This window comes from Salvelinus alpinus, chromosome 18 (assembly GCF_045679555.1).
Source record: "Salvelinus alpinus chromosome 18, SLU_Salpinus.1, whole genome shotgun sequence".
In the NCBI taxonomy this organism is placed as follows: Eukaryota; Metazoa; Chordata; class Actinopteri; order Salmoniformes; family Salmonidae; genus Salvelinus; species Salvelinus alpinus.
Window position 1 is genome coordinate 41,339,706 of NC_092103.1, and position 12,757 is coordinate 41,352,462.

The 12,757-nt window shown below is 41.6% G+C and overlaps 1 protein-coding gene across 3 annotated transcripts in view; it reads left to right on the plus strand.

Moving 5' to 3' along the window:
* wrn (WRN RecQ like helicase) overlaps window positions 1-6,191 on the plus strand; it is a 40,023-nt gene extending 33,832 nt beyond the window's left edge. For all 3 annotated transcript variants that reach the window (XM_071351890.1, XM_071351892.1, XM_071351889.1), the window contains exon 36: window positions 5,905-6,191. In XM_071351890.1, coding sequence (XP_071207991.1) covers window positions 5,905-6,018 — 114 coding nt within the window. In that variant the 3' untranslated portion in view covers window positions 6,019-6,191. The remainder of the gene's footprint in view (window positions 1-5,904) is intronic.
* The last annotated feature ends 6,566 nt before the right edge of the window (window positions 6,192-12,757 follow it).

Here is a 12,757-nt window from a genome sequence, read left to right on the forward strand (position 1 = left end):
CGTTATGTGACGGACACAGGAGTCAAGGAGCGATTTATCCGATTTGAAGATGTGACAAGCGGGAAAGGGGGGTGATGACATTGCCGCTCTTATTTTCCGTTTCTTGGAGGAAAATGAATGTAGTCTGGATAAAGTTGTGGCACAGTGTTTTGATGGCGCTGCAGTCATGGCATCTGGACTCAATGGGGTGCAGGCTAAAGTTAAGGAGAGGGCACCGATGGCCTTATTCATTCACTGCTATGCACATCGATTAAATTTAGTACGGACTCAAGGAGCCTCAAAGCTTAAAGAATGCAAGGTCTTCTTTGCCAACCTCAATGGCCTTGCAGCATTTTTCTCACGATCCCCTAAACGCACGCAACTGCTGGATGACATCTGCAAGCGTCGTCTTCCTAAGGTTGCACCAACGAGGTGGCAATATACATCTAGATTGGTCAATGCAGTCTTTGAAAAGAGAGTTGCCCTAAAGGAGCTGTTTAACCACTTACTGGAACATCATGATGACCATGACGGGGATACTGTGCTTATGGCTGATGGATTTAATGCACGTTTGGATGATTTTGAGTTTTGTTTTTTGCTTGAAACATTCAATGGGATTTTTAATTATTCGGATGTGCTTTTTGGAATTCTACAGAAACAAACTTTGGATGTACAATTCTGCCTGACAAGGGTGAACGAGTTTTGTGACACAATTGAGCGAGAGAGGTGCAGGTTCAGTCAAATCTACGATGACACAGCGCGCATCTCAAGTTCACCCAGCGCACGCAGAGGCCCAGCACAAGGAGACCCTCGCACATACTATCAACAACTCCACAGCAATATTCTGGACAACATTCTTTGCCAGATACGAAACAGGTTTCAAGACCACGAAAAATTAATGTTTCTCTCCCTCCTGGACCCCCGGCACTTTCAGACCTACCGGGAAAAAATCCCGAAAACAGCCTTCTCCAGCTTAACAGAGAGTCACGGAACACTGTTCGACCTATCCAAGCTAAAAACAGAACTGACTGTAATGTATGCTATGACTGATTTTGAAGGGAAAAGTCCCTCTGATCTCCTTGATTTCCTTAAGCAGAAAAATCTGAATGAGGACATGGGGCAACTTTACACATTGGCATGTGTGACAGTGACTATCCCTGTGTCCACGGCTTCTGTCGAGCGGTCATTCTCGGCCTTAAAGCGAATCAAAACGTATTCCAGAAATGCTACTGGACAGACTCGGCTTTCAGCATTAGCCTCCATGTCGATAGAAAAGGACTTATTGGTGGAACTAAAACGCACAGATAGACTGTACAGAGTCACAGAGTCATTGAAGTCTTCTTGAGGAAAGAAAGGAGGAAGGATTTTGTGTTCAAATAATCAGTCTTTGGTGAGTAGGCATACAATGCATTTTATTTTTTATTAAATGTGTATGTATGTTTCGCATTTTATTTCGTTAATATTAAATACCCTATATATTAACAAAATAAAATGGCAAATAGCCTATGTTGCAAATTATTTGTTTTCTTTCTTTTATTTTCAGTGAATAGTTATGTGTCTTTATCATCACGGTGAAACTGCTTTGGGTGCGACAATGCGCTGTTTAGTGAACACACTGTATTTATTTTTTGGGGGACTTAAAGCTCAAAGTTTGTGGACCAGAAATGGATAGAAGAAGAATATTAATATAACTCTGTTGCACTCGACTATGTTCTTGCCTATTAGTTGAACTGTACTGTATTGTACTCTTCCCCTGCAATTCTCTGAATAAAAATGTAAATTTCAAGGTGACGCAACGCCTGGTTATACTGCGTTTCTGTAATAAGAGGTGGATTAATTCGGGTGGGACTGTGTAGGACCTCACTGAAGGCCCAGGCCCACGGCACGCTACTGCTACTCAGTAAGCCTTTTCAAAACCCTGGGAAAACTCCACTAAGTGGAAAATGCGCAACAGCTTCCAGTCTGTACTTCCAGTGTGTGGAGCTCTCTAGGTCAACGTCAGTGCTCTTGTTCAGCTGTTGATCTCTCTTCCCAGGGTGTCCACGCTAAGGTCCTCATTTCCACGTAGAATTGGATGGAGCTGAACTCATTAGCATAAATCCAGTTGGTAATACCTTCCATCAAGCCCAATTTATATCTCACCCACTCCTGTAGCTAAAGGTCCTCAATAGAAAGGGAAGTAGTGTCATTGACCCACTGAAATGATGCGTTATGCATCCACTAACTGGTCGTTTTCTAGTCATTCTGGTGTCCTGCTGGCAGTGTGACTAGAAATACCGTCACACAGTTGTAGTGATACTACTGCCATCCTCCAGTTGTGGTTTTCACAGCACAACAGAGCAGATTGTTTGAGAGCTGTTTAATACCGACAATTGCGTGCAACTTAAGAGATCTCCCTGATGACACGGGTGGTGATCTTGTGCCCTGACATGCAGGAATTCACCATAAATCCAAAACAAAAACAGATCTGCGCCAGATGAGCCCACAGCAGGATGTCCACCCGCCCCAGTCAGGCGAACACACAGACCCTCTGGTTAATGCAGAGTTAATTGTTATTCGCCACAAAGAGCTTTGTTTATTTGTGACGTTTTCCAGAGGGTCGTGACCCTTGGATCTCGCTAATCCCACACGGGAGGATCGATGAAAACGTGGTGTCCCCCGTCTAACGAGATGAGTGTGCCCTGGCTTTGCCTGGAGCTGGTTTACGTTTAACCTCTGACCTGGGGTCAGCGCTCAGCGGGAGCATCTTGAACGCCCTTTGACCTCCTTTAACCCCATCAGTCCCAAGACCCCTGCAAAAATCGGCTTTTCATTTATCTGTATGTCCAGTCCTTATATTTAGCCTCACAATGAATTGTTGTACCATGTCCTGTTCAGGACAACCAGGGCTACAAGTAGAACACAACACTATTTGATATAAACTGTTGCATTCATGAATTCTATGGACAAATTATTTTTTTTAAATTAAATGAAGTCCGCCAAAGCAAAAACCTGATAAATAATTTATAGAAGGCTGTAAGTACAGAAATTGTTTGCTCTGTGGGAAATTAATATCCAACTAGTCAGTGACTACTGTGTGGAGTTTGACAGCAACTTATTACCGTATATGATTTCCCTTTTTTGAACCCCTTACCATAATGACTCTTATATAGCAAAATGTGTGTTTGTGAGTCTCAGCTTTTCATAGTTTTTTAATAGTTTGTAGCTCAAACCATTCGGCTTCTACAGACGTTTTTGTCAAAAGACCCGGTCCCCTTCGGGATCCGACCTTGTCTCATAAACACCATTCTGGCTCAGCCCTCTTTAGCTCAAACACACAATGTTTAAGAGTGGTTAGAAGTCCAACTGGCGCCGGCGTCGCGGTGGGACTCGTGGGTTAAAGGCCACTGGACACCCCTGCTGTGGCGAGGGTCTGCAGTGGTCAAGAGCTGGGACCAGGTGTGGACAGAACAGTCTGCAGTGGTGAAGAGCTGGGACCAGGCTGCAGTGGTCAGCACAGTCTGCAGTGGTCAAGCGCTGGGATCAGGCTGCAGTGGTCAGCACAGTCTGCAGTGGTCAAGAGCTGGGATCAGGCTGCAGTGGTCAGAACAGTCTGCAGTGGTGAAGAGCTGGGACCAGGCTGCAGTGGTCAGCAGACTGTTGAGTTGTGGAGCCTCACATGCAGACATAACTGACTGCAAGGGTGTCCAGACATAACTGACTGCAGGGGTGTCCAGACATAACTGACTGCAAGGGTGTCCAGACATAACTGACTGCAGGGGTGTCCAGACATAACTGACTGCAAGGGTGTCCAGACATAACTGACTGCATTTCTTCACCACGATCAATTTGAGTTTTTTTTTTTTATCAGTGTTTCTCATCAAAGAAAAACCCCTCAATCATTGACTGTTGATGTGAATGTGTACTTGAAAGCTTTATTTTTCCACCTTCTCCGCACGCTCCACTGTGCCTCCTATTCATGGTAACCTGTAGATCAATATGTGCATTAGAGCTCCCTCTAAATAGATCAACAGCCGGATCTGTTCTCCCCTTCACCGAGCGGCGGCGGTGAGGTCACTAAAGATTTAGCACCAATGAGATTGAGGGAGACCAACAAAAAAATAAATGCTCTCCTCGAGGAAATTACATTTAGAGGGGTCAGATAAATGGCTTAGGAGGAATTGTGATGAATGGTAATCCGATGTTGGATAGCACGCTTGTGTGTCTTGTATTGATGCAGCTGCGTGCATGAGACTCACATAGACATACAATGGACTGCGGACACTAGACCAAAGGAGAATCCGGGAAGTCCAGTTTAGTCTCCAGGTCCAACCGATTGTAGCAGTCTAGCCATGTGAATTATTGTCTCTCGGCACATTTGGCCGTTACAAATTTGTGCTGGTACATATTTCCTATACTTCATTATAACATGCCCATCAAATAGATTGAAGTCCAGATCCCGTTTTTATCAGCTGTGTGGCCAAGAGATCTATTTCTCATAAAGCCTTTATACAGTTGTTTTGACAACAGCTTGTTTCTTTTACTGTGGTTGGTTTTCAATCACAGGACCAGGACACTAATACGTCAGCTTTGTTTTTAGAACTTGTCATAGTAGATATCAGAGGTGTCACAGATGGGGGATTTATTGTCTGAGGTTTGCGTGCATTCCTCAACCTCTATTTTTTTTAAGCTTAAGTCATTCTGGGCTTCTAAGCATTTTTGTATCTCTGACTTGAGGAGACACAGAGAGTCACTGAGGACCCCTGAGTTTTTCAGTAAGAGCAGTGTTATCGGCTGCATGGCGTCTCTATTTACCCAACCAATAGGTCACGTACTGTAGGTCGGACTCCTAATCCAGTGTGGTTTATTCACCAGAGCTCCTTCTTCTAATCTCTGTCTAGCTTCAGGAGACACCACAAGCCTCACCATAACATAATTTGTTCTTATAAAGGTTATAAATTTAAAGAAAATGCTGTTTTTGTTAATTATGTTAACAGCACATACTTTTAATGGGTGTTAAATACGCATATTAGAAGTTACTTCAAATCTAATTTGATTTATAGAGGACATTTCTTACAACAAATAATAATATCTGGGAAATGTTAATTGCGTTCATCCATCCATTTAACACCAATACAACTCAATTCAGGTGGAAAGAACCGGAGTGAAAGATGGAATGTGATTTTATTTGACTAAAGAACTGTGGATTTGATGCAACAACTGGGACCAATTCTGCAGACAAACACTCAATTTAACAAAGTCCCACCAGAGCTTTCTCCTACATGATCTCCGTAAAAACTTTGGAGCAGATTTCTCCCTGAAGTACCTTTCCATATTTTACATGACAGCCGGTGAAGTTCTCAGTACCAGAACATTGCCAGAACAAATGTGTGAAGTTCACATTTAGTAGGTTGATGATAAGAACTTGAAAGGGAGTACCCAGCAGGCAAAACTGGTTGCAATGGCGTCAGGTTGTATATTGGTTTGATAGGGATGTTTGGTTCACGTCTTTTTTATGAAAAAGGCGTCTTTACAATAACGAAGATTTGACGTGTTTTCCACAAAGTCATGAAAGACTTTATCTGGTTGTAATAGAGACCAGTTGGTTGTAAACTGGTTATATGACGTCTCAACCAGAACCAGTTTACCACCAGAGGATTATGGAATTAAGATGTCGTGTGCCCACCTGGTAAACCAGGGTTTCCCTATTCTGTGGCGCCACCGGAGGTGGGGAAACACTGTCTCCGGTGGCGCCACCGGAGGTGGGGAAACACTGTGGCGCCACCGGAGGTGGGGAAACACTGGGGCGCCACCGGAGGTGGGGAAACACTGTGGCGCCACCGGAGGTGTAGAGGTGTAGAGCTTTGCTAGTTTTCAGTGGAGCTAACAATAACTATCGACCAAGAGTGGACTCATTGTTGTCAATACATGTTAATTTCTCCACAGAATGTCAGCCAGCCGGCGAAGAGAAAACTACCGGACTGGGCTGAACTACCAAGAGGTTCAAGTTCGTTGGCCTGTACAAAGAAAACCAAAAAGAACAAAGGACTTTTTTCGTAACTGACCAGTGACCAACAAATTATTCTTACTGACCAAATGTTTCTTATTTTCTTTATTACAAAATGGCAAATAAGGTGTTCATGTCCAACTTAACAATGTAACATAGCAGACTAATTCATGTAAAACATGTAATTATGTAATACTTCTTGTAATAAAGGTACAACTTGAATGTACAGTATTTTAGAGGAAATCATTGGGAAGTATGATTGAGTCATGGAATAATCTCATTTCTTAATGAGTTGCATCTAGTTAAATTAGTACCCACAAGTGAGAAGTATCTAATCTAACTGTGCCAAGTTGACAAGATAATTATTAGTATGTTGTAAAATACACAACTCATTAACATATGTATCATTGGTAAGATGACCTTATCACAGAGATCATTCAGTTTGTTGCTGAGCTAAGGTATGTGTCATTCATTCAAATCCTGTACAGACCTTCGATAATTACATTTTAAGGTTAAGAGATTAGCAAATACAGGGCTTTTACATCCATGTGGACATTTTAATCCTGGTTCAGATTAGTGTGTCTGCAGACACTACTTTCTATTGAGATTAACTGGCAAGACTTATTTTGTCACCGTTTGATCCTGGTGGGAAGAGAACTGTACCAGTTATAAGACTATCAAATGTTGATTTCCTGTTCTGGTGGCTCTTTTAAAGTTTGAGACCTGACCATTTTTAAAAACTGGAGAGGTTCAGAGTATCCAGATTATAGTGGTTCTCTTTGCTTTACATTTTGCCTGGATAAAAGACCATCACAGTTCATAGTGATTCTTGCAGTAAAGCCACGACTGCATGTGTATCCGTGCATTGGCCAGTACTACTGCAGTCATTTATGACATCTACATTTGCTCAACTATGCAATGTCTAGCTAAACTAAACAAAAGTCCTCTCAATCAAGCTCTAACATAAATGATTATATACTGTATGCATGGTTTCTTTTTTAATATCAACTGTATTTGAGCATGTATTTTTGTAGTAAATTATGCATTTAACTTTTTGTTGAGGGTAACAAAAATAAAATCCACCCTCTTCTTGGAAACACAATAATATAGGGGGGGAAAAGGAATCAATTTCACCATTGTGGCCACAGTGCTATCTCAGAAGTGCATCTCATGCTGACCAAAATAGACTTGATCTAAGATGCATCCTGTACCAATACTATAGATTTCCATTGGGTGCTGTGGCTAAAGTGAAACCCCCTTTGAGGTAATTCTAAACAGCCTGCCCTCTTTGGCTCAGAGTGGCAGAGTCAGCAATTACTTGACATTAGTTACCTAATGTTAGTCACTGTCTCGGATACAGTGGCTACTTTGATGCTGAAGCTCTGATGCTGTCAAGTAACATAAAAGTGCAGATCAGGACTCTTCCCCTGAACGCATTTGTTATAAACCTGGCCCTCATCAATAAAACCTTAAGAGGAAAAGCCCAGTCAATATAGTGTTTTATAGAGACGGGGAAACATGTTAAAGTTTGATCAGAGACCCGGGCTACATCTATAGTACAGTCGGAACTAGAAGCACAAGCATTTCGCTAGCACTCGCATTAATATATGCTAACCATGTGTATGTGACCAATACGATTTGATATGAAAAACAGCATTTAAATTACTGATTGTTCTTTAACTAGCGTCGGGGGGTGCGTCGAGCACAAATGCTTCTCTCGGGTATGTCCTAAATGGTACCCTATTCTCCCTGTAGCTACAGTATATGGACCCTGGTTAAAAGTAGGGCACTACCCTATGGACCCTGGTCAAAGTATTGCACTAGAAAGGGAATAGGGTGCCATTTGGGACGTAAGCTCATTGATGACTCCCGTTGTTTCAAGTTGGGCTGGATGGCTGACCAGTGCAGCCACACGAGTCTGCTGCTGGGTGTACGTGGGAGCAGCAGGTGACCAGTTAAATTAATATGCAGGGCCTTTGCTAGGAAATCGCTCTAAATTGCTGTTGGCGCTCGGCTACATCACGTGTACTCTAATATAATCAATACATTTTAGCAGCAATCCCTTGAAGAGTTTCCCCTCTGTGCTGAGATATTCGTGGACGGGCTATCCTAGTATTTTCCTAGTCGGTGTGTTCGATGACATAATCCTTGTCTTGCTGTCTACGACATGAGAGCGTGCACATGTAGAAAGACCCCCTTCGTGATATTCATATTCAGGACAGATAAATACTGCTTGTTTCATAAAGGGTGGAGTTCAGGTCTTCCAGAATGATGTTAATGTTTCCAGTTTTTGAGATGGAACTCATTGCTGTTATTGTTTCCATTGAATCACATTACTCATGCCACCCATACTTTGATAAAGAGATCTAACATGTACTTTGGCTAATTTACCTATTGCCCTTGGTACAAACATGTTTCCATTGTCAACAACATTTGTATTTTCACATGAATTACATTATGCATAGTTTCACTTGATCATCAGAATTACATTATGCATAGTTTCACTTGATCATCAGAATTACATTATGCATAGTTTCACTTGATCATCAGAATTACATTATGCATAGTTTCACTTGATCATCAGAATTACATTATGCATAGTTTCACTTGATAATCAGAATTACATTATGCATAGTTTCACTTGATAATCAGAATGGCAATAGAGAGCATTTCATCTTTATTCTCTATCTGCTTCTTAGAATAGGTATATAAAGCATACACAGTCTATTTATAGAGATGTTGGACTGCATTCCATGGAATATAAACTCAGCAAAAAAAGAAGCGTCCTCTCACTGTCAACTGCGTTTATTTAAAGCAAACTTAACATATGTAAATATTTGTGTGAACATAAGATTTAACAACTGAGACATAAACTGAACAAGTTCCACAGACATGGAATAATGTGTCCCTGAACAAAGGGGGGGGGTCAAAATCAAAAGTAACAGTCAGTATCTGGTGTGGCCACCAGCTGCATTAAGTACTGCAGTGCATCTCCTAATGGACTGCACCAGATTTGCCAGTTCTTGTTGTGAGATGTTACCCCAATCTTCCACCAAAGCACCTGCAAGTTCCTGGACATTTCTGGGGGGAATGGCCCTAGCCCTCAACCTCCGATCCAACAGGTCCCAGACGTGCTCAATGGGATTGAGATCCGGGGTCTTCGCTGGCCATGGTAGAACACTGACATTCCTGTCTTACAGGAAATCACGCACAGAACGAGCAGTATGGCTGGTGGCATTGTCATGCTGGAGGGTCATGTCAGGATGAGCCTGCAGTAAGGGTACCACATGAGGGAGGAGGATGTCTTCCCTGTAACGCAAAGCGTTGAGATTGCCTGCAATGACAACAAGCTCAGTCCGATGATGCTGTGACACACCGTCCCAGACCATGACGGACCCTCCGCCTCCAAATCGTTCCCGCTCCAGAGTGCAGGCCTCGGTGTAACGCTCATTTCGACGATAAACGCGAATCCGACCATCACCGCTGGTGAGACAAAACCCTGACTCGTCAGTGAAGAGCACTTTTTGCCAGTCCTGTCTGGTCCAGCAACGGTGGGTTGGTGCCATAGGCGACGTTGTTGCCGGTGATGTCTGTCTTTCTTTTGGTGTTTTTAGAAAGGTCAGTAGAAAGGCCTCTTTTTAGTGCCCTAAGTTTTCATAACTGACCTTAATTGTCTGTAAGCTGTTAGTGTCTTAACGAACATTCCACAGGTGCATTTTCATTAATTGTATGGGAAACAGTGTTTAAACCCTTTTACAATGAAGATCTGTGAAGTTATTTGTATTTTTATGAATTATCTTTGAAAGACAGGGTTCTGAAAAGGGGAGTTTATGAACGTAACTGGTTAAATTTGTCCCTTTTGGGTGACTTGGCAACCAATTTAACAGTGTTGCAATGAAGACACTAGGCCTTTTTCAGTAGCAGCCTACTGCCCCTCCACCAAAAGTGTGTGTGCCAATATGTACACACCCACACAGGGGTGCAAGAACATCATAGGCATTGTTGTTCATATTGTGGCATTCCACTACATTGTCAGTAGTGAGGAAACATTACCTGGCTGGAAGTGTACAGTGCATTCAGAAAGTATTCAGACCCCTTGACTTTTTCCACATTTTGGTATGTTACAACCTTATTCTAAAATGGATTAATTCTTTTTTTCTCATCAATCTACACACTATTCCCCATAATGACAAAGCGATCTGTGCCTTGACACGATCCTGTCTCGGAGCTCTACAGACGATTCCTACGACCTCATGGCTTGGTTTTTACTCTGATATACACTGTCAACTGTGGGACCTTTTTATATAGACAGGTGTGTGCGCGCCTCTCCAAATCATGTCCAATCAATTGAATTTACAACAGGTGGTCTCCAATCAAATTGTAGAGACATCTCAAGGATGATCAATGGAAACAGGATGCCCCTGAGCTCCATTTAGAGTCTCATAGCAAAGAATACTATTTCTGTTTTATTTTTAATACATTTGCAAACATTTCTAAAAACCTGTTTTCGCCTTGTCATTATGAGTTATTGTTTGTAGATTGCTGAGGGAAAAATGATTTAATACATTTTAGAATAAGGCTGTAACTTAACAGAATATGGAAAAAGTCAAGGGGTCTGAATACTTCCAGAAGGCACTGTATATTTCATTTTCTGATGGAACAGTGCTTTGCATGCTCTAACAGGGTAGCTACTTAAAGGTTCAATCCAGCTGTTTTTATCCCAATATCAAATAATTTCTTGGTAACAATTAAGTACCTCAGTGTGATTGTTTTCAATTAAAATTGTCAGAAAGAAAATTGCTTCTTGGCAAAGACCAATTTCTTAAGCAAGAATTTAACTAGGACTGTCTGGGAGTGGTTTGAGTAGGGAGGGGAAAACTGAACATTTGCTGTCATTGGCAGAGAGGTTTGGAACTATTTTCCTTATTGGTCTATTAACTAATTCACAGCATGGTGATGTCACCATGGGAGGGCAAAACTTCATCCCACCAAAACAGGTTGAAATTTCAGGTGGTCTTTTCAAACAGCTCATTACACTAAAAAGGGCCTTATTATTTTCACAATTTCACAGTTTTATTCCAACCTCAGTGTGTGTAAATATACACTGAACAAAAATATATAAATGCAACAATTTCAAAGATTTTACTGGGTTACAGTTCGTATAAGGAAATCAGTCAATTGAAATAAATTCATGAGGTCCTAATCTATGGATTTCACAGGACTGGGAATACAGATCTGCATCTGTTGGTCACAGATACCTTTAAAAAAAAAAAAAAGTAAAGTAGGGGCGTGGATCAGAAAACCAGTCAGTGTCCGGTGTGACCACCATTTGCCTCATGCAGTGTGACACATCTCCTTCACATTGAGTTTATCAGGCTGTTGATTGTGGCCTGTGGAATGTTGTCCCACTCCTTTTCAATGGCTGTGGGAAGGTTCTGGATATTGGCTGGAACTGGAACACGCTATCCAGAGCATCCCAAACATGCTCAATGGGTGACAGTACGCAGGCCATGGAAGACTGGGACATTTTCAGCTTCCAGGAATTGTGTACAGATCCTTGTGACATGAGGCTGTGCATTATAATGCTGAAACATGAGGTGATGGTGAATGGTGCAACAATGGGCCTCAGGATCTCGTCACAGTATTTCTGTGCATTCAAATTACCATTGATAAAATGCAATTGCATGCACTCTCAACTAGAGACATCTGTGGTATTGTGTGACACAACTGCACATTTTAGAGTGCCGTTTTATTGTCCAATGTGCACCTGTGTAATGATCATGCTGTTTAATCAGCTTTTTGATATGCCACACTTGTCAGGTGGATGGACTATCTGGGCAAAGGAGAAATGCTCACTAACAGAAATGTAAACAAATTTGTGGCCAAAATTTGGGAGAAATAAGCTTTTTGTGCGTATGGATAATTTCTGGGATCTTTCATTTCAGCTCATGAAACATGGGACCAACACTTTACATGTTGCATTTATATTTTTGTTCAGTGTATACAAAACACAGGAATATCACGTTTTTTAGTGCACTGGGCCCTTAACCTGATTTGGTAATCGTTTAAAGGAAAGTACTGAGAATTATTATTATTTTGTATTATTCACAATCGAATCCTGAGGGCACACCAACCTAAACAAACAAGTAATGTACAGTATGTACAGCCGTTTTTACTAAACCAACATCCTGTATGTTATCTACTCTAGCTATCTATTCTATTTTGTAGTAAACTTAAAATGACAATTTTAAGCAAAACTGCTACTTATACAGTGCCTTCAGAAAGTATTCACACCCCTTGACTTATACCACATTTTGTTGTGTTACAGCCTGAATTAAACATTGATTTAATTAAGATTTTGTGTCAATGCCCTACACACAATACCCCAAAATGTCAAAGTAAAATTATGTTTTTTGACCATTTTTACTGCAATGTCTTGAGTCAATAAGTATTCAACCCCTAAATAAGTTTAACATGATTTTTGAATGACTACCTCATCTCTGTACCCCATACATACAATTATCTGTACGGTCCCTCAGTCGAGCAGTGAATTTCAAACAGATTCAACCACAAAAACCAGAGAGGTTTTCCAAACCCTCGCAAAGAAGGGCACCTATTGGTAGATGGGTAAAAAAAAAAGAAGAAGCAGACATTGAATATCCCTTTGCACATGGTGAAGTTCTTTATTACAGTTTGGATGATCTATCAACGGCCAGTAACATACCGGCCAGCAGCATACCAGCCTACATGCAACTGCTGGCTCGCCTCTGAAGCTAAGCAGAGTTGGTTCTG